A 26,494-nucleotide genomic window follows, 5' to 3' on the forward strand; every position below is an offset into this window, starting at 1 on the left:
TCCCACCTCACAGATGACGGTAGTGACAGTCCACAACCAGATAGTGCGGCGCTTGTCGGGGGAGACTAAGCACCGCCAACACCGAAAGAGTAGTGGGAGAGACAGAGTCATCAACATCATCATCATCGTTGTCGAGATCACTCACGGCCACCCAGCCCAGCCCGAGCGACCGCCAGAGCCTGTGCGTACGCAAGGACGGTAGAGAAAAGACCAAGGCCAAGGTAGACAGCACAGCAGACCCCCCGGCATAACGCCATTACGTCGTTCGGGCTCTTGTTCCCGGGGGAGGGCCTTGGTGTGTTGCTGGTCGTGGATTGGCTTGGAACGGGTCTAGCCCTGTTACCGCCGCGGCACTCTTTTACTACTGCGTACGGATACACGGTTTACTCAAATGTTCCGGGGCTTTATTCACAGAGTTACAAAGTACAATTCACCGCACCTTAATCTACCTGCTGAACCTGGTTCGAATGAGAGTCTTGAGCCTGTTGGAGACCTCTGGCTCTGGGGTCACCTGTGGCCGTGCCTTTCGCCTTTGCCTTTGCCTTTGCCTTGCTGTGCCTCGCCTCGTCTTGCCTTGCCTTTGAGCTGATCTTTCTGGTCTGGTTTCTGCTTGACCGGGACCTTGAGCTGACCTGGGACCACCTGCCAAACTGCTGCTACCTTACTGCAATGCAGTAACTGACCTGAGTGACGGTGACGGTGACGGTGACGGAGTACGAAAGAAGAGCGAGGAAACAGCAAGTATCAAGTAGCAAGTAGCTGGTCGCAGGTTGCAGGTCGCAGAAGTAGGCGGTGTTGCTACTTCTTGTTGCATAATGCGCCTCCGTACGTACCTTACCTACCACACTCCCCGTACTCCCGGAGGTACTCCCGTACTTCGTACACCTCTTCAGAGTGCCTCTCAGAGTACCCCTCAGAGTACTGCGGTAAGGTACGCCTCGTGCTTGGGGGTCTCTTTTTTGACACGTTCCCGTCGTTTCCATGCGCTCCATGCTCTCCGTCCATCCATCCATACCTTACCTTGACACTCACTCCATACTCGCTCGGGTACGGATTCATACATCATCTCGGGGATTCTCCTACCTTTTCAAAGTTTCCTTTTTCTTTCTGTTTTCCTTGGTTTCCGATTTCTGGTTGTCCTACTCCTCGGATCGTCTCGCGTCATCTCGAATCTCAACATAACCTCCCTCTAACACCAACAGCTCTTAGTACCTACCTTACTCCATCGACGGCCTGAGACACGTACATACATACATACGTACATACATACATACACTGACGGAAGCCGAAGAAGATCTCAATGGCCGAATACTAATCGCTGCCCGTCCCGAAACTTGGTTACTTTTTCGCCTGGGTTCCTTCATTCGTTCCATCATCTATATTAATTCCACCTTTTTGTGCTCGCTGCGCAAACAAGTGTGTGCTTCGTCGGTCAGTCGGATCTTAAGATTACCTTACAGACTTGCGCAACCTCCCTCCATCCCGCCCGCCGAGTCACCCGTAAACGTACGGATACAGCACTGCGTACTGCGTACAGCTCGTCGCATCGCATCCACTACCACCACACGATAATCGTAAAGCCGGAGAGATCCACGAATCCAACGAACGACCCTTCGGTCTCTCACTCACCCCGATTCGTAACGCCCCCCCTACCGAAGCATTCAGAAGAATTGCGCTAGTCCCAGGGCCGAAGCTGTCAATTCCGAAACCCTCGAATCCCCGAATCCCTCCCGCGCAATCGCATCTCTGCCCATTCCTCACATCCTCGTCTCGACGGGCTAGAGGGGGCCTTGTTAGGCTTGTCCTGCTCATCCAAGACCAATCTTGGTCGCGCACGGCGCAAGTGGTTGTCTCTCAGTAATTTGGTTGCATGGTTGCTGGCTTGGCAAAACGTCGAGCGAATTCGCAAAGATGGGCCGTAATCGAGGTTCGTGCTCCCACATTCCCTTCTTCCAGCTCATCGCATAGTCTTCCCAAGTTCCCATCTCCTTAGCCTTCTTAGCGCAGGTTGCTGCAGTTGGCACACCCCCTTCCCAAGTTTCCCAGCCCAGCCCAGCCCAGCCAGTCCTTGCAGGTTTGCACCGGGCCATCATGCGTAGGAGGCTTTTTCGGTTGCGCGCTGGCGCGTGTTGCTGGCGTGCATCCCAATCCTACTATGCCCAATATCCCTTTTACTGCGCAATGCTGTTGTTTGGCGGCATTTACATCAAATACCCTTGCCCGGCCTTGTTTTCTGTCCTCAGCCGGTCCTGGATGGCTTTGCATCACCAGAATCCTGAACCCAGTCTCGTCCTTCACCATCCGTACGGATACTCGTCCTCGCCATTAATCTTCTACTCTTCCTTTACAATCACCTTCCCTGCCGCTACCCGTCCGCCCCAGTATCGCCCTGCTCGGCCATCCTCACCATCCGTCGTCCTCCTCGCTCGTCCCGCCGGGGACCCCCCTCCTCCCCTTGCGCTCCTCCCTTCGCAATCCCCCTCACATCCGCTCACCCCCGGCCAGTTGGTGGTCCTGGCCAATTAGTCGGGTACCAGGGCGATATTGTTACTTTTTTATGACCCAGTGGCTTTGATTTTTTTAATTGCCTGTATTTGGTATCACTGAGGTGTAGCTGGGTGGATTTGGAAGGAGAGAAAGACAGAAGAGACGCGCGCGCAACCATGCTGACCAAATCCGCTTCCGTGGGCACCACAGTCCTCTCATTCATGTCCCAATTTTCTGCCACTTCGAGGGACGGCAGCAAGACAAACCAGCCAACTCCAAATTCGTCACCTCCCCCCGACGCGGCGACACCTTTTCCTCCATACAACCTCAAGTCACATCCGACTTCAAATCCACCAACAGCACAACATCAACGTCAACAATCTCAATCCCAAAAGACAGAACCCTTTCCAGAACCGCCCGCCAGTTTTGGCCAGCGCCCCGCAACCCCTACTTCGCCCGCGCGTCCACCGTCCGAATATGCGTCATCGCCTGCCAACGGAACTGCCAACAGCTCGCCCGTAAATAGCCCCAGATCCGTCACTGGCCGCCAACGCAGCTCCTCCCGCCCACTTTCGATGGTAATGCCGTACCAGCCGCCCCTCATGGATATCAACGAAGATACCATTCCTGAGCTCCAGCCCATCTTCACTTTCCTGAACAGCCATGCGAACAAGCTGTACCAGGAGGGCTATTTCCTAAAGTTGGACGACCAAAACACACGTGAGTTTTATTCTTTTCCCCTAGTGTCTTGAATTTTACCTTTGCGTCTGCAGCTACCTTAGCTGGCGGTGGTGACGCGCATTACACTCGGACCCGATCACTGACCAAATGTACAGAGGGCAAGCCCAATCCTGACCGCACCTGGACTGAGTGCTTCGCTCAGCTTGTCGGAACCGTATTGTCACTATGGGACGCAGCAGAGCTCGATGCCGCCGGCGAGGACGGCGAGATCCTCCCCAAATTCATCAACTTGACTGACGCTTCGATCAAAATGGTATGTCGAGCCCCGATTGCCGTGCCTCAGCCAGATTTAGCAGCATTGGCAGGTACGACGTTGCGCGGGGTCGATCGAGTGCTAATTTACCATGCCCTTGGCGTATAGATCGAATCCCTACCGACACGATCGAATGACGAACAGCCGCTGCAGAACATCCTCAGCATCTCAACTGCCGGCAGAAACCGTTATCTGCTGCACTTCAACTCGCACCATTCATTAATCCAATGGACTGCTGGCATCAGGCTCGCTATGTACGAGCACTCAACGCTGCAGGAGGCTTACACCGGTGCCTTGATCGCCGGCAAGGGCAAGTCACTCAATAACATTAACCTCATCATGGATAGACAGAAGTTCAAGACCGAGGAATGGGTGCGTGTGCGCTTCGGTGCCGGAGTCCCCTGGAGACGGTGCTGGTGTGTCATTTCTCCTCCCGACGAGAAGGAGTATGCAAAGGCACAGAAGGAGATGCGCAAAAAGTCGCCTTACGATCGTTCCACGCCGATTCTCAAGGGAGACATCAAGTTCTACGATACCAAAAAGGACGGCAAGAAGCAAAAGAAGGCTCGCCCCATTGCCACCATTACTGATGCCTACTCTTCCTACGCCATCTACCCGCAGGCCAAGTCGCTGATTGATGCATCAACGCTCCTTAAGATTGAGGGAAACATCACCATCCACTCTGACCCGCCGTCGTCCACCGAGGGTTTCGTCTTCATCATGCCCGAAACTCACCCTGCCGTCAGCGGCTTCGAGATGCTGCTGCGCTTCCTCTTCCCTACCTGGGATACCTTCTGCCTCTACGGCCGCCCCGGCAGACTCGTGGCCAGTGTCCTCGACCCGAGATCACTCATGTTTGCCATGCCAAAGCACCGCAGATACGGTTACCTCGAGATTCTTGACGTTTCTGGATTGATCTTGGAAGAAGGCAGCTCAAGTTGGTCGGAACGTGATTGGAGAAAGAAGCTCAAGGAGCTCACTGGTAAGCGAATGAATGCGATGGATGAGTCCCAAGCCATGCGTCAAAGAAGTGGAAGCAAGAAGAGCAACCGTCTCAGCTTCGGCAATGGCACCTCCAGCCCTGTGCCGGCCAAGCCTAGAGTTGGCTTTGCATCTGATGCCATCTCAAACCGGTCTTCTCGATCCATGTCACTGGGCACTCCCAACCGCTCAGAGAGTACGCCTGTCACCACTTCTCGTGCACCTCCTGCACTGGCTGGTATCATGAACAAGGCCAACCATGCGCGCAACTCTTCAGACCCTCATCTGCTTGGTCACACACCCCAGCGCCCTGAGGACCGTGGCTACGATAGCTCATACAGCAACTCCTACAACAACTCCCCTGCACGCTCGCCAGCCAGAGGCCCCTCACCAGCACGAGGCCCGCCTCCTGCGAGAGGTATCCTTCGCTCAGGAACCCAGAGTTCTGAAGAAGACACAGCTCGGAGCACACCGGTGCGAGAGATTGAGGGAACTGTGCGCCAGATGGAGTCTCCAGAGCCTGTTGCCGCTCCTCCTGCATTTAACTACGGTCCTAACTCCAAGCCTGCAGGCAAGCCTTACCACTCTCCAGATCTTCGCAGGGCTACTACTCGATTGTCAAACACTACCCTTTCCCAGTTGACGAAGGCAGGAGGATTCGTGATTCCCCCCGATAGCCCATCTGATGCGTCGTCTGAGCGGAGGAGTGGGGAGGATGCTGCGCCATCTGGTCCTTTGGTACATCCTCAAGCTTATCCCGACCACCACATAGGAGGCACTGCTAACGATACTATGTCTCGTGAAGCTCTGACCCCTAACCAAACCCCTCCTCCCTCCGGTGGCCTCCCGCCCCCTATTCCGCCCATGAACCAGAAGCGTTCCCGATCGCCCCTTGCCCAGCAGTCGTTCGGCCCCCCTAGCCCTCACCCCCAGGGACCCTTACCTCCTAATCCTCAAGGTCGAGGTCCTCAAGATGCGAGACCCCCTCCCCCTCCTGAACACTTGGAAGGCCTTGAGCAGATGAGAAGCCCAGTTGAGGGGCAACCCCAGCAGATCCGTCCTCAGCCGTCATTCAACAACTTTTCTCGACCCGATGGCACAAGGACTCCCCCCTTGGGAGGACCAGGCCGAGTGCCCACTCCGGAAATGCGAAACCGCGGCATGAACCCCCAGGCGATGGGGCCCCCGCCACCTCCTCACGGTAGAGACCCTCGAGCTCAGGGCCGCGGTGTCCCGCTCCCCGGAATCGACACGAACCCCGCCTTCCAGCGCAAACCGTTGCCGGCTCGATCGGACAGCTTGAGAAGCCCTCAGCAACAGACACCTATCTCGGCCTCCAGTGGTGGCAGTTGGGGCAATAACATGATCGATCAAGCGGGATTCCAGCAAATCCAACCCCGCGATCCCAGACAGCGTACACCGGTCCCTGAGCAGCAGATCAACAGAGCTCAGACGCAGAGGAGCGATGCCAGCTATTACGACGACGCATCGTCAACTGCGAGCCCAGACTACGCCAGTCGCAAGTCGAGTGAGACACAGCGCTCTCAAAAGTCGTTTGAGCGGCCCAGAGCAGGCGTTCTGAAGACTGTGGGCGGGTCCGACTCTGACAATGGAGAGTTCGCCATTCCTAATGTCAACTTCGGGCCTACCGTCAACTACGGAGCCAATCAGCCCGCAAGAAACAAGACACCTACGCCCATGACCTATCAAGCCATGCCCGGCCCTCAGCGACCTTTCTCCCCGGCGGCGATGAAGTCTCCTACTGGCAATGACCCCAGCCACAACCGCCAAGAGTCTGAGGACACGGTCAGGAAGGTTGCCTGGCAACCTGGCGCTGCCGCTGTTCCTAGTGGTCCAGGCATGAGCGCGGAACAGTTTGTCCAGCAGCGCGCGGCCCAACCGGCTGCTCCCATGTACGCCCACAACAGGACGCCCTCTGGCAACATTCTTACTATGCGATCGATGACCCCAACCCCCGCCATGACCCGAAGCGGCTCTCAAGAGATGCTTGCCCGTCACTCCCGCAGCAGCTCGGCAGATCTCCTGCAACGTCCCGGCTCCCGTGGCGCCAACGCCGTTCTCGACATGACTAGCAGCGGCGAGGTATCATCTCACCTGTCGGCACGCGAACAGGAGCACGTCGCCCGCATGACGGGCTCGCCGCTCATCACGATGGCCGGCAACCGTAATGCAAACCAGCAGCAGCAGGGAGCCGGCTTGGTGGGCGCGATCCACGCGCGTGAGCAGGAGAGACAGCGGGCCAAGCAGGGTATGAACACGCAGGCGGTGCAGCAAGCGATCAACCAGCGCCAGCAGCAACAAGCTATGGTCTACCAGCAACAGCTTCAACGTCAGCAGCAACAGCAGGTCTACCAACAGCAACAGATGTACGCCCAGCAACAGCAGCCCATGTCTCCTCAAGTAATGGTCCCCCAGGGCATGTACACTCAGAGCAATATGTCTGTTGGCCAAATGAGCCAGATGGGCCAGATGGGTCAAATGGGACAAATGGGCCAAATGGGTCAGCCAAGAGGGCAACCCAACGGATACGCAACCGGGCCGGCGCAGAACTTCGGCTATGCTCAGGGCAGCAGCTACGGACCCGCGAGCAACTACGGCGGCGGCGCGGCCAGCACTTACGGAGGCGCAGTCAGCAACTTCGGTGGCCAAGGAGGCGGATACATCCAGGGAGGTTCTTATGCCAACCCGATGGCCATGCGCCAGGGTCGTCAGTCACCCGGACCTCAAATGATGGATCCCAGATTCGTGCAGCAACAGCAGCAGCAACAGGGACAGTACTCCCCGGGCCCTCGTCAGGGTGGACGAGGACAAGCCTACCCGGCGACATACCAGGGACAAGCGTTTTAGAAAGGCGAATGAGGAAGGATCAATGAGATGACGGAGGCGGAGGGAGAGAAGACGAAGTTTGGTTTTTGTTGATTGAGTAGATACCAGCAGACGGGGGGCAATGTGCTCCAGTCTTGGAAGAGTGTAATATCATCTGGAAACGGCCACATGGAAGGCGTTTGGAGAGACGTAACTACAACCATAGCAAAGTCGGTTGTAGCTTTGGGTCCAAGACAGGACAAGCATTTGGAACTTTCTTTTGTTGAGTAGAGGCTGGGTAATAGCATGGCCGACGGTTGGCATTGATGACTAGCAGAGACGGCCGAACATTAATGATGAGAAAGAATTAGCATAACAAGACGACGAGATTTTCTAAGATTTGCCTGGTGTTGCCTAGAGCCTGAGTTTGAGGTTGCAGTTTGTCGAGATTGATCGCCGCAAGATGGTGAACTAGGTACCCTATGGGCATGCGGTTGTGATGAACATTTGGAAGTAAGCCCTGAAGCCTGCGCACGGGTAACATCAGACCCGAATCGGCGAGGCAAGTTCCTCCCTTGTTAGGCAGACATGTGAGGTTGGTGAAGATGTTTCCCACACAAGACTTCACTCGTCGTGAGTACCTACCTATGCAATTCGGAGGTGGCTATTCAGAGATTAGGCATTTATGAAGGTGGCTGGTCGGGGAGATGCGGCCACCAGGAGATGCGGCCACCAGCACAACTCAATTCGAACTGCCCGGGGCTCACGCTTGTGTATCTGTATCTGTATCTGTATCTGTACCTACCTCGGTTTATCGCCACTTCAACTAGGTACGGAGTAGCTATTGTGCGAATGGCCCGCGATCCCTCAGCCGTCACGTCGCCGCGTTCTGGCTTTGGGTTCTCCTGACTGTCACGTCTTTTGGCGCGTCTTGGTGGCAGCTACCTTACCGTGTAAGTCAGAGTAGGTACCTTGACTGACTGTATACTTTTTAGTGGAGACTGCAAGGTCCAAGTGCGACTGGCTGACAGCGGCTGCGGGTGCTTTTGCTGCCTCGTGGCCACTGATTACACAGGACCTGACGGGACGGGACCAGGACCCCTCAACGCCCCCGGGCGGCGGGAGGGCCACCCCCAGCCAGTGGCTCGTCGCATCTTTCCAAAATCAGAGACATTTTTTTTTTCGTGTTATCGAGGGTCGAGTCCACGCCTCACGCTCACGCGCATGCCCACCTACGCCTCGCGGGTCCAGGGGAGTTTGCATCATCTGACTTGCAACGCGTTGGGCTGTCTGGAAAGCACCACGCGCTGCCTAAAGTTGACACTTTCAATTGTTATTGCCCTTCTTTTCCACTTGTTTCCCAATTACGGTTTCCGCACGTGATTGCTTGCCCAGTCACTCTGATCATTAATACTCCTCCTTTGCGTGTACCTGTTTGGGCTGGTCATGACGTCCTCGCATCCTTGATTTATAAAGAGATACGACGTTGCCGGGTGACCGGGGATCGACTTTGCATACGACAACCCCTCCACCTCGCCCATCGCATTATCGATTACAGCGCAATAAGGCAAAGGCAAGGTACACCAACATCTTTTTTGGGGGGTTGCCTCCTCCGAATTTCTCAACTTCCTGGCGAACGACGCGCATACCCACGACGAACATATACCCAACCACAACCACCATTACCACCATCCCCCCTACATCGAACGTCGAGAAACGAGGCGCCCTTGCGAACCATCGAGTCCACGCTTTCCCCCTTAAAGCCTACGGCGCAAATAGTACAGACTTGCTTGACATCCTTCAACATCGACATCGTTCTATAATCCCAACATCGATTACCGTTTCATTCGCCCACATTCAGTAAATGCATCGCCAGCTTCTCCTTTCCAGCTGCGAAACCATCTTTCCTGGCCGCGCATCTCGACCGACGCCCCTCCAGCGCCGGCCGTCCGTCAACCCAAGCCTGCGGTCGACGACGGCAGCCTAGACGAGCTTGACCAGCTTCGATCCTCTCCGGTGGTCCCAATGGAGGGTGATGGGTCGCAGCCCACCCAAGGTATGCCATGCCCCTTCATTTCATCCCATCTTGAGCCCCGAGCAAGTCGTCGCCGTACACCCAATAGACCAGGACGCTGACCCTTTTCCCCTCTTCGCCACTCAGCTACCCAGAATGTTCTTGATCCGCGCCGCATAGGCAAGCAGAACTCGGGCTTCTCCGACGAAGACATATCCGACATTGTCTGCCTCCTCTACCCTCACACTAAATCTGCCCGAGGCGAAGTAGAACGCATAGCAAGGGAACGCTCGCCTCATGTCGTCGGCAGGGCGGAAGCGGATGCCGTTGAGCCCGACTACGAAAGGGAAGACACGGCCGACCAATTCCAGCTGACGCCGCCCAGCGTCGAACATGCCATCATACTGAGGTTGTCGGCCGAGACCAAGGATCCCCTTCGCGGTTTCCTGTTTGGCAGGAATGGGGCTCGGTGCGATATTTGCTTTCTCAAGGACCCTATGAAACGCCTGAGCAACGTTCACTTTCGCATCTATGTTAATGAGTACGGTGTGGTCATGCTCGAGGATAAATCAACCAACGGGACCTTTGTCGACCAGGTGCTGCTGCGGTCGAAGCCTAAGAGCCCCAACGAGAAGTGCGACATGAAGAGGGTGCTCAGTCACGGTTCTAAGATCAAGGTGCTGATGCACAACGAGCAGCACGACCTCGAGTTCATGGTCAGGATGCCGAAGCGAGTGGGTGATTACGAAAGGGCGTACAACATTAAACTCCAGCGATACTTTGCTAAGATGGAAGGGTTGCGCGCGTCGGACGTCAACGAGACATTGGTGCCGGGTCCTGGTGGGCATGTCGACTTGTTCTCGGCCCCTAGAAGACCGCAGACGGCGACTACACGGCGGATAGCGCTGCCGTCCGGAACCACGCAAGATAACGTCGACCGGTTTCCGAGAGACTGGGACGGATCCGGTAGGTACAACCGTGTCAGCCAGATCGGCAAGGGAGCCTTTGCGGTCGTGTACAAGGTCACGTCCAAGTTCGACGGTGTCCCATACGCCGCCAAAGAACTAGAGAAGAGGCGGTTCATCAAAAACGGTGTTCTGGACCAAAAGGTGGAAAATGAGATGAGAATCATGCAAAAGGTTCAGCACGTAAGTTCTACAATGCGTCACCTTTTCTTACGTTGAGCCCCTCTAACTCCAAATAGCCGAACATTGTACGCTACATCGAGCATCTCGATTGGGACAATCGTCTTTTCATCATCATCATGGAGTACGTCGGAGGTGGTGACCTGGGAAAGCTCATCAGCGGCCGAGGCTGTCTGAATGAGATTAACGTCAAGCAGATGGCAGCCCAGCTGCTGAGTGCTTTGGCGCATTTGCACGAAAATCACATTACGCATCGAGATGTCAAGCCAGACAATATCCTCATCTCATCGCTGGACCCTTTCGAGGTGAAACTGACCGACTTTGGCCTCTCCAAGATGGTCGATAACGAACAAACCTTCCTCCGAACATTTTGTGGAACGCTGTTGTATTGCGCGCCCGAGGTATACTCGGAGTATGCCGAGTACGACGACGACGGCCGCCGACACCCTCGTAATAGAGCTAAGCGCGCGGCGGTTGGACAGCGATACGACCACGCCGTTGATGTCTGGTCGCTCGGTGGCGTGCTCTTCTATGCGTTGACAGGCCGCCCCCCGTACCCAGTCAACAACGGTGTCAGTTACTCGGAGCTGCTGCATACCATCATGACGGTGCCCCTTAATACGGTCCCTTTGGTGCGACAGAACGTTTCCAGGCAAGGCATTGAGTTTCTGTGCTACATGCTCGAGAAACGGCCAGAATGCCGAGCGACTGTCCGCGACCTTCAGTCACATCCCTGGTTAGGACCATACAGGCTAAGATCTGTGACGAACTACGACCAGTCCTTTGACGAAATCACCGACGAGGATGAAGAGCTGCAGGTCAACGCGTCCCAACTCAGTCTGGAAGAAGGGCAGTCAAGGTATCTGCCTGATACAGAATTACCACTGGAGGACGAGGTGGATGATGATATAGTCAACGACTTTCTCGAGGAAGACTCAGAAAAGGAGAACGGCACATTCGGCCCTCGTGGACAGGGTGCTGGTCCGAGACTGTTTGGAGAGGTGAACATGTCTGCGGTGGGGAGTAAGGGAGCGATACCGGCAAATCGACTAAACCTGCCAGTGGCTGACTCAGGCGTTCTCGGCAACGAGAGTGTAGAGACGGAAATACTAGATAGCTGCGACTCCGGTGACGTTTCGACAATTATCGGCAAGAAGTCACACAGCAGCGGCGGAGTCCGATTGTCCATTTCATCGGCCAAAGGCCAGTCCGCGGATCAACTTCGAAGTCTGGTTGAAAACGTTGCGTCTCAAAGTCTAGGGGCGACCGATTTCGGTAGCGATATCCAGATGAAGTCGGCGGACGTTAGTCAAGTCAACGGCTCATTCTTCACCGCCAGCAAACGGAAGCCGCCATCATTCGATACAAGCGACGAATTCGAACCGCGGCCGCGTGAAAAGCCAATCTTCAAGCGCCTGAAATCGGAGGGCAACCTCGACGCGTTGGCGGAGAAGCAAATGGAGGAATTCAACCTGCTCGCGTCAGTACCGCAGATTAAGAGGTTGGAGTCTGGACGCCAGATAGACGGGCCATTCAACAAGATGAATTTTTGGAAGAACAATGTCGAAACATGGCATCTCCGCTATCCCGAGATGACCCAACTGCAATACGAAACGTTCAAAAAGGCAGCTCAAAGCCGGGGAGAGGAGTTTGGTCCGGGAATGACTCCATTATGGGAGCTTGCCTTCAAGTACTTTCCGCCAAGCAATGGTGTCCCCGCCATGCACGCCGAAGAACAATCTACAATCGACGACACGAATCGAGGTTTACTAAAGCGAGACGACAGGAAATTGGTGGAGGGTGCAGAATGGGATGTTCCTGCGACAGCACCTCCAGAAGAAGAAGAAGAAGAGGAAGATTCGCTACCAGACACCCTTCCTCCAGACACACAGAAGATAATAGTACCTGTTTCTGACGATGGGCCGAAACGTGCCGTCGCTGTCTTGGAGTCAGCCCCCGGGTCAGTGGTCTCTGACATTTCGGTCCCCATGACCAGTTCACTGCTGTCTTGGGGACGTGGGCCGACCAACACGGTGATTTACGAGCAGAAGACGGAGATTCGGGTGCCTAAGTACGCTCTCAAAATTCTGTTATGGAAAGACGGCCATGATCCCTCCAAAGACGTCACCAAGCATCCTTGGGATAAGAGTCTCGACGGCAAAGGATTCGCCTTTTATCTGTCCACAAAGGCGACAAATGGCGTCCTTCTCAACGGAGTTCTGCTCATGTCTCACGACTGCAAGAACCCAGCCGGCCCATCCAAGAACTGGGTCCAGCTCTATGATGGCGATGAGATTGTAGTCTGGGGCACCGCCGCCGACACGACGAGCCAGACCAAGGTTACTTTCCGCTGCTTCTACGGCGACTCTGCCCGCCGTCGACCCGATGATGTGCCGCCCAAGCTCGTGCCCCCGTCGACTGCGCGTAGAGTGGACGAGGTCTGCGGGCGGTACGAGAGGAAGCTCAAGACTTCGGCGGAGAAGAATGCCAAGCTTGCCGAGGTTGACAGGGAGTTTGCGGAACGCAAGCAGAACATCGAGAGGGAGCGCGAGCGTAGCCGCGCTTTTGAGGAGAAGAGACTCGAGGCGCATCGTTATGTCGCGCTTAGGAACCAGGTTTCGAGGCGGGGGAGTCCCGCGAGTGCGCCGGCTGCTACTGCGCTTAGGGGCCAGACGCCTGGCGGCGGCGGTGTACCGTCGCCGTTGGGAGACCAGGCGAGCAGCAGTCCGAAGAATTAGGAGTCTCTCGAGAACGAAGAGAATTCTAGTGATCCAGGCTATGGTGCCCGGCAGATACCGGCAGACTTGTTGTTCGACATGGGCGAGAACGACGTCGACATCAAGTTTGAGTCATCGCAAGAATTCAGTCAGGTTGGCGAAGATGAATAGAAATGACTTGGTGAGGGTTCTGGATAGCGTTATTTGTTATAGGCGCCTCTTCCTGTCTCTGTTGGCGATTTATAAACAAGCGCTTGTTTCTATATATGCTTAACGGCAAAAGCCCCGCAGCGTCAATAGTCCTCTTTCTTCCAGCTTGGACTGCTGCGGCGGAGGCTTATGGTGTTGCTTGGCATGAGAGAAGAAAAGCGATAAAAGGGACAGCGGGTTAGAGTAGATGAAGTATGAAGAAAACAAAACTCATGAAGAAATACAATAAATCAGCATTACCACGACCTACGGGTGTTCATTCCCTTGGGATCTCTTTGCCCATGGACTAGTGAGGTTGGTACTTTGCATGTAAACTGTTGGAGCTGAGCCGTGAATCAACACACATTTGGTCATGGTGACTTGAGGTTCATTGCACGGAAGTTCCTTGGCTATGAACATCTTTGTGATTCATCAACGTTACCAGAAAGCTGCAAGGCAGAGAGAGGTTGCACTTTGCCTCACAGAATCAAGGAACCGTTCACAGCACAAACACAAACACACACACACACACACACACAATGCTGCAATTTTCAAAGAATAGAAACAGAAAAAGCCTTTGATCGTTTGAAAAACACCTTCCGGGTCATGCTTACATGTCTAGTATACAGCTGGGTATAGCAATATCACAAACCTCACCCACTTTTCGTCCGGGCCTTGCGGCGAAAACGGGCTGTGCTTTGTCTTTGAGCCCTTGCTCCAACAACACCCTCTCCCTGCCCCAAGGATTGTGCTCTCGACCCCAAAGGGGGTTTATATGACTTTAACCGCGGTTGAAGAGTCGGCCGACCATGCCGGTTGCGATGCTTCCCGCCAGACCGCCAGAGTACAGGGCACTTCCGGCCATGTTGGACGCGTGGCTGAACTTGTCGCATCTCGAAAAGGCCATGGCGTTCATGATGGTCAGGACCAAGGCGATGACTGCAGGACACACCACAGAGTTAGCAACGATTTGCTCCAGTATCGAGACATTGTTTTCTCCCGGGAAGAACTCTGGAATCATCGCAACGAAGGCTGTAGAAGAACAACCTTTACCCCCCATCATCCCAAGGGATGACGAGGGATCAGGCAGAGAAATGTCTCGAGGAAAGGCAAACTCACCAACGAGCGGCAGCCATAGGAACTGCAACCTCACGAGCGCAAAGACGGCGAGCAGGATCCAGAGGACGGGCTGGACGTAGAGCGCGAGCCAGAAGAAGCGGCTGTCGGTCGGGTTGATCGTCTTGGTGCCGGGCTCGCTGCTCTCAAAGACCCACTGCGAGTCGCCCGTCTGCACGTCCACCTCGTTCCACCACCGCAGTCCCACGAGTCGGCGGCCGGCAATGTTCTTGAGGTAGTAGAAGTCGGCGGCGAGGAGGAGGATGGTGATGATGAAGATCATGATCCTGAGGAGGAAGTATGGTTAGCAAACGGAGCAGACAAACGTAGGGATAGTGTTTGTTGCGACGAGCGCCGTGGGTGTGGGCACGTGAGTATCTTGGCCCAGGCATGTTTGATGGATGAAGACAACGGCTCGACGAGGTCGAGGTGCTTTGTAGGATTGGTTTCGTTTCGAGGTTCGAGAAGTGAGGAGGAGCTTGGCGACGACGTACATGCTTCTGATGATCCACAGACCGAGGAAGTACACGAGTACACTTGCTGTTCCAGCACAAGAGCATGTCAGTCAAGGTTCCAGTAAAAACCAAGGCAGTAAAAAGGAATCTAGAAGCTTGGTGGGTAACTAACATATCCGAAATGCAAGAAAGGTCAAGAGGGTGATGGGATGCGAGCTCAACCGCCAGCTCAAGGAGCCCGGCGCATCCTGCTGCTGTTGGGATTCCATCTCGGGCGTCTCGACTAAGACGATCGTTCGTTGCGATGGGGGTCCGTCACACTAGGCAGGTATCGTATCTTTGCAACTTCAATTGCTCAATTTCGGTTTTCGGTCAATGGGAGGTGATATCGACGCAATCAGGGGCTTGGCTTAGTCTTCGTCGTCGTGCGCATGTCGTGGTTCCGATGACAGTCGAGGGGACGAGAGGGATGCACTGTTCGAAAAAAGTGCCAGAAACTCATTACGGTACAGCTGTCGTAATGCGCGAGCCGCAGGGCAGGCGTGGATTCCAGCTTGGCTGTCCTCCCAGGCGCGTCCACTGGCCTGGACCCGTTGAAGCTACGGTAAGCTGTTCGGCGGGTGGAGGCTGAATTATTCCGCCATGGGGCCGGCTGGTGCGTGGGATCCACCTCATTCTTAGCGCTTCCGATGTCCAGGGGTCCATTGGCGGTCTGGCCCGGCAGAAATGACAGGTCCCGACCAGTGCTCGCATTACATCATCAGATGCACCCCAGCTTCACTGCCATGTGCGGGTAGCATCCAAGTAGCCGACTCCAGCTAGCCGTTCCGAACTCGAGTTACCGAGTATTGGTCCTTAAAATAACATCAACCTGCTTGCGCCAGAGATTCAAGAGCTGCGAGACTCTCGTCGTGTCTAGACTTACCAATCACCTCAATCAAAATCAGAAGCGATCATTCATTGCTTCAACCAATTTTCTAATCAATTCAAGAGTGATAGGCTACGGCTTACACAATCTCAAGGTGTAGCATTGCATCCGACGATCTATCCATCATGGCGGCAAGGTCCTCTTCAATTGTCCGCCGGGCGTTGCTTTATGGTGATTACAGCGACTCCGACAACCTAGAATTAAACTGACGAGTCTAGTGCCCTCGTCATCGGAAAAGATGCTGACCAAGTCGCTGGGCCTCAAGTCCGACAACGTGACATATGATCTTGAGGACTCCGTGACACCCTCATTGAAGTCAGAGGCTCGAGGGCAGCTGCGGTCTTTCCTCACCAAGCATAAGTCGCGGCCGTCTTCCATAGCCGAATTGGCTGTTCGAATCAATGCAGTGGAGACCAAGTTTGCTCTGGACGACTTGACATCTTTAGGCTCGCTCCCAAATATCGATGCTGTCGTTGTTCCCAAGGTCAACTCCGCTGCCGATTTGACTTACGTTACCGATGTTTTGCGTCATGTAGCCCCTGAACGACACACGGCGACATCACAAAATCCCATCAAAATCATCGCCTTGATCGAGTCTGCACGTTCGGTTATGAACCTTTCGGAAATCTGCAAAGCTTCGCCATACCTTAGCGGTCTCATCTTCGCGGCCGAAGACTTTGCCCTGGATTTATCTTTGACCAGAACGCCATCCCTCACTGAGTTCCTCTACGCACGCTCCGCCATTGTAACTGCTGCCAAGGCCGCCAGCTTACCTAGTGCTATCGACCTTGTCTGTACCTCCTACAAGGGAGAAGAAGGCCTCAAGCGATTGGGAGAGGAGTCTACCGGAGGAAAGTCCATGGGTTTCAACGGAAAGCAGTGTATACACCCAAACCAGGTGGAACTTGTCCAGAAACTGTTTGCCCCTGGCGAAAAGGAGGTCGAGTGGGCAGTGCGCGTTGCAATCGCAGACGAGAAAGCTAGCAATGAGGGCCGTGGAGCCTGGACTTTGGACGGTATGATGATCGACGCACCGGTGACTGGAAAAGCGAAAGCGATAATTGCCAAAGCAGAAAGATGTGATATAGACGTGGCAAGCCTCCGAACGAAATGGAAGGACCAGCAGCCTGAGTAGACTATGTCGCTAATGAAAGTAGTTTGGCCGCCAGAAGGCGAGCATTTCCTCCCTTTCGTCTTTGTCGTACTTTTCGTCCTTCGACTGTTTTGCTAGTTGCTGTACCCGGTATTGATTATTTTGATCGGGTCGTTCGCTATGATATCTGATCTCAGACGGCTTCTCTTCCATCTGGTCAAATGCGTCTACCAAGTGTCGCCAGCCGGGATCTGCGAGGGCTTGGTTGGTCGAAGGCGCATCCCGAGGCATCGGGGAATGAACCCCTCTGAATGTGTCTGAAGGCACCTCGAGTGGATCATCATGGCCCCATATGTGAGCCTCGTCGGGGGAGTTGTCCAAGTATTCTAAGCTCTCAGGTCCCAGCACCTCTTGTTCGACGCGGGCAATGAAATCGATTACGCTTTCCGACTGTTGAAATTGAGACGGGTTGAATCTGGTCATAGGACCATGACCATTTATTTGGAGGCGAGACACATGATGAGGCTTCCTTGGTTGACTGGCCAGATGTGTAGCCTGTGAAAACAATCGTGGCCGCCAGATTTCTTCCCTGCGATCAATATTGTAGGTTAGATGATCATAGAGGTTGTGGTCAAGTGGTTCTTCTTCGGGGAAGGCAGAGCGGTTCGTTTCTTCCCCTCCAGACGGAATCTGAGTATCTGGGGCTCCTATATGTTGCCAGCAAGGCACTGAAGGCATGGCAGATAGTTCTGGCGTCAAAACCTGCCCATCAGGCTGATCAACAGTTGCTTCATGCTCGGGCTCGGCGTCACCCTTAGCACATACGTCACTTTCTTCAGCTACTGACATAATAGCTTGAGTAATGATTGGTGTGCTCGTCTTTGCTTCATGGAAATTATTCTCTGGTGTTGCTTGCGTTTTCACAGAAAGGTCGATGGAAAGTGGCACTAAATATGCTTGCATAGCTGTGGATGCTCGCGTCGTGGGAGTGGAAGTCTTACGACAGGATCCTTCGTTGGAGTTCTTGGGTATATCTCCGCCAGGCGGCTCGTTCAGCGCTTTTTCTGCAGCAGAGCCCACCAAGACCTCCGCCCTCGTATCGGCCGTGCTCTCTGGCGCAGAAGAATCGCGAGCGGCCGGCAAACTCCTGGATTGCTCCAAAATGCTAGGCGACGGTGGTGGTTCGTCTGTAGTCATGACTCCCTTGTCCAAATATCGAATAATCATCGGCTGTTCCAGGGAAGCTTCGAAGTTCTTGGACTCTGCAGCAGGATGCACTTCTTGCCTACGTCGACACGAATCGTTTGACGAGACATGAGTGTTCCTTTTTGTTCCAGCACCATCGAATACACCAGTCTCTCGAAGCGCCTCTCTGATCGGCTCAGGGGTACTACTGTGGTGTCGGTCGAAGGAGTTACATGGTAAGGATGTTTGATGATTGCCACCGGTGGCCCAAGTGACATAAGTCGTAGCTCTGCTGCTTGACCGAACGTGTCGAGCTGGCGCGACGTAGGTCTTATCGTAGATATGGTAGCGTTGGTCGTCTCTTAAAGAATCTGACATCGTAATGCTTCTAGTTGACAAACGATCGCCCCATGCCTGAACGTCCTCAGGTAATTTGTCACTCAATTTCTGACCTTCGTAGCCGTCACGAGTTCGCTCTCGGCTGGTGTCTGGGTGTCCCGTTGTAGGCGTCTTCTTGCGACGAAGGAACGCTGATACTTCCACCAGCTCAGTCTCTCGCCGTTGTCTGGCTTTGGCTTCTAAGCGCTGCTGTCGTTGCCACGAGGGCTCGCGTGATTGAGGCTGCTCGACCGAACCCATGGAGTTGTAGGCTAGGTCTCCAACTAATACAGTTAGTTGAGCATTCTGAACGTCTAGATCAATCAACTTACCAGGCTTTGTCGAAGATACCCGCCCATTTTGAAAGAGGCCTGGGGTCAGGCACGGCTGGAGCTACATATTCGTCAACAAAGATTTATTCGGAAATCTAATGCTTCCTCACCGTGAGTCTGTCGTTAAGAACGGTTTCGGGTTGGAAGCTGTTCATGACGTCTCGGCCCGATGAAATTGACTTCTTCAGCGCTATTTCCGACCGCGTGGCAGTCTCCTCAGGGGCCCTGCGTCGCTTTTCCTTGGGCTTCTTCCGAGAATCGTAACGATCTTCTCTTGTTTTGTGTCTCGTCCGCCTCTCAAATCTGGCCGGAGAACTATCTGCTGGTATGGGAAAGTCTGTAACACGTGGAACGAGAGAGCGATGGATGTAGCCATGGCTAGGTAACGCTGGAGATGGCCTGGCTTTCTTCGTCATCGGCTCGGGGATGATGGAGCTGTCTCGTGATAGGGCGCGTTTATGACTACCTCGAACAGTGTCCTGGAAGGAAATCCCGTGCGGTCTCCATCCTGGAGTTTGAGCACCGCTCTTGTCTTGACTTGATTGTAGTCGTTCTGCAGACTCTCTAGTATCGACGCCTCGACGACTGACATTGGCAAGCCAGTCTTCCACAATGCCATTGCCACTTCTTGCGGCTTGGAGTAAATCGTTTTCCGGCGCCTGATCCACCCTTCTCGACCTAGAAAGGCTTGTCCATGGTTCTACAAGTTGTGTGTGCCTTGTTGTGACGTGTCTGTCACCAGAGCGACGGTACTGGCGGCGATGCAGGTCCAGTTGATGATCCTTGGCCGCACGACTGTCCATCGTGCTTTGTTTTCACGCAGCCTTGGAGCTCATAGAGACTGGCTGTTTAAAGAACTTCAAAAGAGCAAATTATGGCGGGTACATGTAGTCTGGAGGTTTCCAGCCTTGAAGGTTGAGCCCGACGCCAAACATCTCCCTAGAAAGCACGTTCTTGGGGAAGCCGAAATCGGCCTACAGGCGGCAATAGCTATCCACATTGTGTGAAAGATATCAACACCCCTTACCCTGAGAATGAAATCTCTTCTCCCAGTCCCGAATTCACTCGGTCCTTCCTCCGTTTCTGTTGCAAGGCGAAGGATAAGATTCCTCGCCCACGTAAGGCAGGTTAAAGTCAATGTGGAGGTCGACTGATGTTCCCACATGGGAAGGAACTGTTTACTTGATATTCGGCGCTAAGATTGCTGTGCAAACCAGATAGGGCAAGCACGAAAGCTCTAGGCTCTAGCCCAAAGGCCAAGGTCCTTCCATCCTGATCTGACGTACGGTAATACCTTCCATTAATTAAGGTACCTATCTTACGTAGATGAAAGTGGGCCGGATTCAACCTCACTCGAAATTTGAAGACTGTCGGTTCTAGTCTCCAAGCTCTCCATGCAATATCTTTTTCGCACACAACCGAGAGACCATTGTTTCCGCCGAGCCAATCGACCTGGTGCCACTTAGCATGCGAGCTTTTCAACGGTAGATCTGCTGACATCAGCTATCATTCGGAAAGAGTATTCGCTAATAGGTGCAGTCCCGTCCAGGCCCACGTTGTCGAGTAGCTTTTCACCTCTGCACAAACGCCTTCCAGAGCATTGCAAGCTTTCTCATCTCGGTGATTTGCTACCAGGTCTGCGAGGGAGATTTGCCGCCGACCTTGGAACCAACTTGAACTATGTCCTTCAGATAAACCATGAGAGGCCAACCTCGAGCGCGAAACCCGCACTGCCTATGATGCCAGTGTGTAAGGCAAGTGAGCTGAAGAGAAAATGAGCGCCTGCCCACGACGCTGGGAAAACTCCTAGAACCTGCAACTTGTTCATACGAATACGGCCAAGCAGGTCATGGCTCGAACCAGGCTCTGATTCTGGCCAAGCCGTGATTCGACGCACCCACGGTGGCAGGTGGGACAAGTTGGCACAGCTCACTGCGCGAAACCCCGCGTGGAGGGCATCGTCGGGCACCATGACACCATATCCATTCCGCCTTGTTTTCTTGGGTCAGACGACAACCATCACCGGCTGGCCGGCGCACTTGATATGCAGTCGACGCGAACCTCAAGTTGCGGCTGTCTCAGAATGCCAAGACATGGCCCTGTAGAGACGGAACATGCCCTGTATCGAAAACCCGGCCGAGTTCTATTGATAGCACCACCTTGGCGATGGGGGAAGCCGTACCGCTCTCGACCCGTCCTGACAGATGCTTGACAGCTGGACATGTAGGCTTCTGTGCCCGTGGCCGCGAAATATGCCACAACGAACCTCGCACGTTTTCCACGTCTGGTCCGCCAACAAATCCACTTCACAGCGATGCAAATAGGGCGGCAAGAAGCTGTGCCTGCATTACTCACATGAGTTTGAAAGGATGCGGAGCACAAGTCTGCCAGAGATTACCGAAGCTATAACACTGTCTCCGGGCTCTATGTCGCCAATCCTGCCTCCTCTTTGAGAGTTTCTGGGCGACAATGCCGAATCGACGGGGAATCGGGCAACCAAGAAGTCGCATGCAGCCGGATGCAAGTAGCTTTGGTGATCAGCTCAAGAGACATTTCGTAGGGTCGTATCGTCCGTGACGACGCACGTGGCTACAAGAGCTCCCCCTGGACAGGTCATTGCGCAACGGTATCTCAAGTTGCCCAAATGTGTCGATAACGACGCTGGCCCTAATAAGCTCTTTGCTTTTGCGACCAAAAATCAGGATGTGGACCTTGAAGAAGGCGCAGCAAGTTTCATCGCCGTCCGGTCAAGACCTTTTAATTATAGACGGTCCCTGGCAGTTTCGGATGTCACTGGGATCCCCAGAGAACAACCCCGTGCTCCTTTCAACCGCCAGCCCTGTCCGCATCGAGCCAGCGTACGACTGTATGCCATGCGTCTATTAACTAGCTCTACTCAACTTGCGAAAGCCAAAAGTTCATCATGAAAGCAGCGACCAAGCGGTGTGAAAATCGAAACGGTGCCGGAGCATGGAGCCATCCCCAAACCTTGGTATTCCCGGCTGGGTCGCGGACATGCGCATTAGGTTTCCTGCTGGTGGCATTCCGGAGGCCAAGTTGCCCCTCCATCTCTGATTTGAAGGCCCCCATAATCGCTGGCCCATGCGACATATGACGGCGGCTATACTTCCATGGATACGTAGTTTAAAGGTTCCACCACTTTAGACCCTACTGATGGAGTTCTCTAGCCGTCGACACTATGTTGCGACACATCATACAGTTGACATCGAAACTCTTCCAGGACGGCGTTGTTCGATTGTTGATGATGAAACGAAGCTGAAAGCCTGAGTCGCAAGGACGGCGACTAATATTGAGCTCGACGTCGCCAAGGCGTATTGCTACTGGTCGCTGTTGCGCTGGCGGCTGGGGAGCGGCTCAGGGTTGTCTGGTTTTTCGATGTCGCGTCGCACAAAACGGGCAATTGTCGGGCGAATAGGTACCAAACGTCCCGAATGTCTCGAGGTCGAACGTCGAGGAGAGTTGAGGGGTTGTTTGTGCGCCGTGCGTGACTTGGGGGAGGGGCAGTCATGGCCAAACCAAGTTGACGATACGACAGAGGGGGTGACGGCCGTCGACGTCTCCACTGGATCGACCAGCTCCACAAGCATGGAGAACTTGGACCACAAGATGCATCCACATTAAGAGGTTGACTTCACAACTTCACCAAATTCACCCACATCGAAAAGGTTGCACATGGGCCTCTCGCTGGTCAGTGCCTCGCGGGGAGTGGAGCCTCAAGGACGACGGCATTGAGCGTTTTGCGCGCCAAAAAGAGGTTGCTTACCGACTTCTTGTTAGCTGCTGGCCCTGGAGCTCTCCCAGGACGGACTGCTTCGCGTGTCGCCTCGCATGAGTAGTTAATGCCGGCAAAGGAATTCTCGTCTCAGGAAACTGCTTGGTCACATATCTGCGCATGAGAAAGAATCATCTAAGCCAAGGTCACGACGGAACGGCGAGCCGAGGTTGACGAGGGTAGCGTGACGAGAGCAAATGGCTGGATCCCTGGAGTGCATTGGACGACAAGCCAGGGACGGACTACAGGCCGACACCACCCATGGACAAGTTTGACGATTGAGAAGACGATCGAAGTCATCCAGGCTTTCTCTGGGACACCTGCCGCCTGCGTGGGATAAAGGCCGCATTCACAGTCGCCAGCCGCATGGCACCAACATGCCAGCAAACGGATGGTCGATTGCGCTAAGACGTAGCAAGGGCAGCGGCGACGGCACGGGTGCGGCGAATGTCGCAATATGCTGGTCGGGCGAGATCAAACGGATAGGGACGCACATTCGAGCATCAGTCAGAATTGGCCGCCTCCCGGAGCCCGTCACGCCGCACATCTGGGAATGCAAGCCGAGTCGAGAACCGGTTCTGCAGGCTCTGCAGCGAGGTGCAACACTAGATGACTCCACTTTCAGGAGAAGGTGGACGCTGGAGAACGATGTTGCAGCTCCAAGATGTTCATCTTGCTTCAAACTGGGCATGGTCGAAGGAGGCTGTGCAAAGTGTGGGGTCGAATAGGAATGTCACTCTTGGTCCAGTGTGTCCCCAAGTGACCAGGCCAAGCCTGTCGTCCCTCGCAGGTGTTTCCAGCACGACCAGCAGTCATGGCGGACGCAGATGCCAATCTGTTTCTGCTGTCAGGATACCACCCTGTCGACTGTCCTCCCTCTTCTTTCTCAACCAACTTCCAGAAATCCAGGCTGACTGCCGACGGTGTCTATCTTATGCCTCTCATTGTGCCCCTCTTCGGCGTTGCCAGCTTCGGCTCGACCATCGTCTTTGTATCTAGCGGCTCTCCAAAGACTAACAGCGCCGGCGTCTGTGCGGATGCGAAATCCTCGACTGGCTGCAAGGAGGGGCAGCTAGATCGTACATCATGGGCTGATTTCCCATGGCCGAACTTTTCCCCCTCGCCTGCGATCCGGTAGTAAGCCTTTTTTCGCCTGCTCACACCCTGCAATAGCTGGGTTCATGGGTTTTAAGAAGCTTTCCGTGGTCCTGGTCTCTGCATCTCATCCCACTATACTTGCAGGCGCTTGGTTAGTCAGGCCGACCGCAAGTGTGAGCACATTGGGCACAATGATGAGCCGTATCGAAGGACGGGCAGCAGTGGAGTTGCTCGACATCTGGGTACTTGGCACCGGAGTGTGTATCGAGCGACAAGCCGTTGGCTCTTGGTGATGGTAATATTCAGACGGGGCATGAGCCCCGGACGAAAGCTCACAGAATGGACAGAACGCTTCAGAAGAGCAGCTGCCTGGAGGTCGAGTGCGTAAGTGCGTGCGTCTCGTCTTGCGTTGTCAAAGTTGGAGTGCTACGGAACGCGACAACGTCCACGAAGCCAGGCCGCGACAGCAGGACCCCGCGGCGCCAACGACAGTATCAGCATCGAAACCAAAGAGCTGTGATATGTTGTTTTCGCAAAAAGGCATCCACCCGAAGACGGTCTGGCGGGCGGCATGCTGTCGAGGGGGTAATCCCATATCACTTGGCTGGATTGGACTGATTCAGAATGACTGAATGCGAATGGCGGCGCCGCGTCTGGGCTGTATGTCTCGCGGCAAGAGAAAAGACGGTCATGGATGACAGAAGTATCGCGGGGATGTACATGTGAGCTTTTCGTCTGTTTGATGCTTGTTTGGGAGGGGAAGCTAACCCTGCTACCACACTTATGCTCTGGTCGAAACATTGATGGGCGTTGGCCCTTGGGCCCTTTTCCCTTCCACAACCCCCCCTTGCGCAGAAGAGCCGGATTTGGGATGTGGGCGGTCCCCTCTTAGGGACCCCCCTCCCCTTGACACCACACTAGATGTTCATGGATGGACTTTCATGGGTCCCTCTTCCCGGGCAGATCTCCCAGATGTCTTGGCCCTTGCCTCGTGTGCGGCGTTCCAGCAGCAACAGCGACAGCAGCGGCGGCGGCAATGATCCAGGAAGCAAGCGGGCCTGTAAGAAAGACGCATGTACCTCTCAGGGCGAGGCAAGGTACCATACGTGAGTACCCAACCTACATGCCCTCCTCACCGCAGGCAAGTCAGTTTTCCATATTGTCATGCTCACATCGCAGACGTATCGAAAATACCACTGGTCTTGGCCTGCCAGGCCTGCTTCTGATCCCTATTCGTTTTCGCCGCCGCCGCTGCTGGAGTCGTCGCAGCGGATCCTGTGTCCATCGCATATAAGATGAGGTACAGGGACGCGCCTCAGAATCGGGATGGAGGGGGGACAAACCGAAGACCGCGGGAAAAGGAACGAGAGAACGATAAAGAAAAGCGCGATTATTCGAATCCAACAGTGACCTGCGCCTGTCCCTGCTTCCGAAGCCCTTTTTTTTTCTTCCCCATTCCCCTTGCCTACTGCTACCTTACCGTCAGGGATCTGGTACTTGGTCTGACTTATTGAGGAGAGGGAAAAGATTCCTACCGGCTTTTGTCCCGCATTGTGCTTTTTCCATTTACCTACTCTGAGAATATTACTGCGTCTTTGTTCCACTTTCTCGACTTTTCTCTCAACGCATTTTCGACTGCATCACAGGAATTCGACTCGAGATATTGGGTGCCGAGATCCAATCAAAAACAGGTATGTTTCCGTTGTTCGACGCGTCTCTTACCTCGCTCTCTGTATCTCTTTTCCTCTCTATCGGTCTCTTCCAAGTATACGAATACGGTTCGTTTTTTTATTTTATTTTTAAACTGTTTCCGGAGTACTTCTTCAATTCTTTCCCACGTTACTCTTTGCCCGTTTCTGTCGCCTCAGGCCGAGACCAACCAACCCTGCCGTTTACCATTGTACCTTGCCATAGTCATTAGCGAGGAAAGGTACCTTGCATGCCGTCATTCAAGATGTCTTGTCGGTCAATTGAATTGAACCCCCCCTCCTCCTCCACTTGCCCCGACTCGTTGGACCCCTCCACGTTCCCGCCACGAGCTGTTGTCCATCTCGCATCGTGCCCGCACGGCGCCTTCCAGTCCCAATCCGAGCAAGACAGCCGGCGGCGGCGACGACAAGCACGGAAGACAACAGACAAGTGCTTGGCTAGGACCAGCGACGGCAAGCCGCAAATGGGGATACCTCGCATGCGAAATGTTGCACCTCAGGAAGCAAGAGCAAGAGGCAACATTTGCTGGTGCCCCTCACCTTCCCCCGTCCCCCGTTCACCCCCCGTTCCCCGTTCCGCTCCTACCTTGCCTCTTCCCATTTGCTGTGTGTAAGGTACGAAGTACGGAGTACGGGTAACGGAGTACCTTACCTGACCTTTCCATCCAAGTCCTTCCGTTCTGCTCTGCTCTGGTACTCAATCCACCCCGCCTGCCTACCTTACCTTCCTTACCTTACCTTGCCTTACGGCAGCCATTCCTGTCCAGTCAACTCGCCTTCCACTCCCACTCCCACACTCATACACACCAAACCTTACCTGCCTTGCCTTGGGGCCCTTTTTGCACTGCCTCAACGCCCTTTCCCTCCATCCATTCAGAAATTTCCCGCTAACCAGCATTTCCTTTCTGTCCCCTCAAGGTGGCCTTTCTCACTCTTCTCCTTCTCACCCCCTCCTTCCTTTTTTCGATCCATCAAAGCCCAGTCTCAATCCTGACGTCTGTCATCACAATCACCACTCCTACTACCAACACCAACACCGCCCACCTAATTCCAA

General features: G+C 54.3%; 7 protein-coding genes across 7 annotated transcripts; 4 read left to right on the plus strand and 3 right to left on the minus strand.

Annotated features, from left to right (window-relative positions):
- Positions 1–2,708: 2,708 nt before the first annotated feature.
- On the plus strand, positions 2,709–7,330 carry BDZ83DRAFT_579794 (uncharacterized protein; the record flags this gene model as incomplete). The annotated part of the gene is made up of 3 exons (XM_060505282.1): positions 2,709–3,207; positions 3,324–3,481; positions 3,590–7,330. The coding sequence occupies 3 exons, from the start codon at positions 2,709–2,711 to the stop codon at positions 7,328–7,330; spliced, it is 4,398 nt and encodes a 1,465-aa protein (XP_060363957.1).
- A 1,877-nt stretch (positions 7,331–9,207) lies between these two features.
- On the plus strand, positions 9,208–13,619 carry BDZ83DRAFT_366935 (uncharacterized protein). The gene is made up of 3 exons (XM_060502616.1): positions 9,208–9,344; positions 9,450–10,450; positions 10,507–13,619. Exons 1-3 carry the CDS (start codon positions 9,314–9,316, stop codon positions 13,183–13,185), a joined length of 3,711 nt encoding a protein of 1,236 aa, XP_060363958.1. The 5' UTR covers positions 9,208–9,313; the 3' UTR covers positions 13,186–13,619.
- A 200-nt stretch (positions 13,620–13,819) lies between these two features.
- BDZ83DRAFT_624554 (golgi apparatus membrane protein TVP23) lies at positions 13,820–15,565 on the minus strand. The gene is made up of 4 exons (XM_060508448.1): positions 15,097–15,565; positions 14,964–15,009; positions 14,473–14,756; positions 13,820–14,292 (listed from the first exon to the last, which is right to left on the minus strand). Exons 1-4 carry the CDS (start codon positions 15,191–15,193, stop codon positions 14,135–14,137), a joined length of 585 nt encoding a protein of 194 aa, XP_060363959.1. The 5' UTR covers positions 15,194–15,565; the 3' UTR covers positions 13,820–14,134.
- Positions 15,566–15,977: 412 nt separating this feature from the next.
- BDZ83DRAFT_579725 (HpcH/HpaI aldolase/citrate lyase family protein) lies at positions 15,978–16,987 on the plus strand (the record flags this gene model as incomplete). The annotated part of the gene is made up of 2 exons (XM_060505277.1): positions 15,978–16,023; positions 16,071–16,987. 2 exons carry the CDS (start codon positions 15,978–15,980, stop codon positions 16,985–16,987), a joined length of 963 nt encoding a protein of 320 aa, XP_060363960.1.
- Positions 16,988–18,891: 1,904 nt separating this feature from the next.
- BDZ83DRAFT_624559 (uncharacterized protein) lies at positions 18,892–19,952 on the minus strand. Its single transcript, XM_060508449.1, has one exon. It carries the CDS (start codon positions 19,641–19,643, stop codon positions 18,936–18,938), a length of 708 nt encoding a protein of 235 aa, XP_060363961.1. The 5' UTR covers positions 19,644–19,952; the 3' UTR covers positions 18,892–18,935.
- A 3,771-nt stretch (positions 19,953–23,723) lies between these two features.
- On the plus strand, positions 23,724–24,091 carry BDZ83DRAFT_366999 (uncharacterized protein). The gene has a single exon (XM_060502617.1). The coding sequence runs from the start codon at positions 23,815–23,817 to the stop codon at positions 24,022–24,024; it is 210 nt and encodes a 69-aa protein (XP_060363962.1). The 5' UTR covers positions 23,724–23,814; the 3' UTR covers positions 24,025–24,091.
- Positions 24,092–25,504: 1,413 nt separating this feature from the next.
- On the minus strand, positions 25,505–26,007 carry BDZ83DRAFT_624565 (uncharacterized protein). The gene has a single exon (XM_060508450.1). It carries the CDS (start codon positions 25,919–25,921, stop codon positions 25,649–25,651), a length of 273 nt encoding a protein of 90 aa, XP_060363963.1. The 5' UTR covers positions 25,922–26,007; the 3' UTR covers positions 25,505–25,648.
- Positions 26,008–26,494: the final 487 nt, after the last annotated feature.

This window comes from Colletotrichum acutatum (assembly GCF_030867785.1).
Source record: "Colletotrichum acutatum strain CBS 112980 chromosome Unknown BDZ83scaffold_58, whole genome shotgun sequence".
Taxonomy (NCBI): Eukaryota; Fungi; Ascomycota; class Sordariomycetes; order Glomerellales; family Glomerellaceae; genus Colletotrichum; species Colletotrichum acutatum.

Coding starts and splice junctions, on each gene's coding strand:
- BDZ83DRAFT_366999 (XM_060502617.1), top strand. CDS start 23,815: ATGGGTTTTAAGAAGCTTTCCGTGGTCCTGGTCTCTGCATCTCATCCC.
- BDZ83DRAFT_624554 (XM_060508448.1), bottom strand. CDS start 15,193: ATGGAATCCCAACAGCAGCAGGATGCGCCGGGCTCCTTGAGCTGGCGG. Junction 15,010..15,096: donor CTTTCTTGCATTTCGGATAT/GTTAGTTACCCA, acceptor GTGCTGGAACAG/CAAGTGTACTCGTGTACTTC. Junction 14,757..14,963: donor CTGTGGATCATCAGAAGCAT/GTACGTCGTCGC, acceptor CTTCCTCCTCAG/GATCATGATCTTCATCATCA.
- BDZ83DRAFT_624565 (XM_060508450.1), bottom strand. CDS start 25,921: ATGCGAGGTATCCCCATTTGCGGCTTGCCGTCGCTGGTCCTAGCCAAG.
- BDZ83DRAFT_366935 (XM_060502616.1), top strand. CDS start 9,314: ATGGAGGGTGATGGGTCGCAGCCCACCCAAG. Junction 9,345..9,449: donor TGGGTCGCAGCCCACCCAAG/GTATGCCATGCC, acceptor TTCGCCACTCAG/CTACCCAGAATGTTCTTGAT. Junction 10,451..10,506: donor TCATGCAAAAGGTTCAGCAC/GTAAGTTCTACA, acceptor AACTCCAAATAG/CCGAACATTGTACGCTACAT.
- BDZ83DRAFT_624559 (XM_060508449.1), bottom strand. CDS start 19,643: ATGGACAGTCGTGCGGCCAAGGATCATCAACTGGACCTGCATCGCCGC.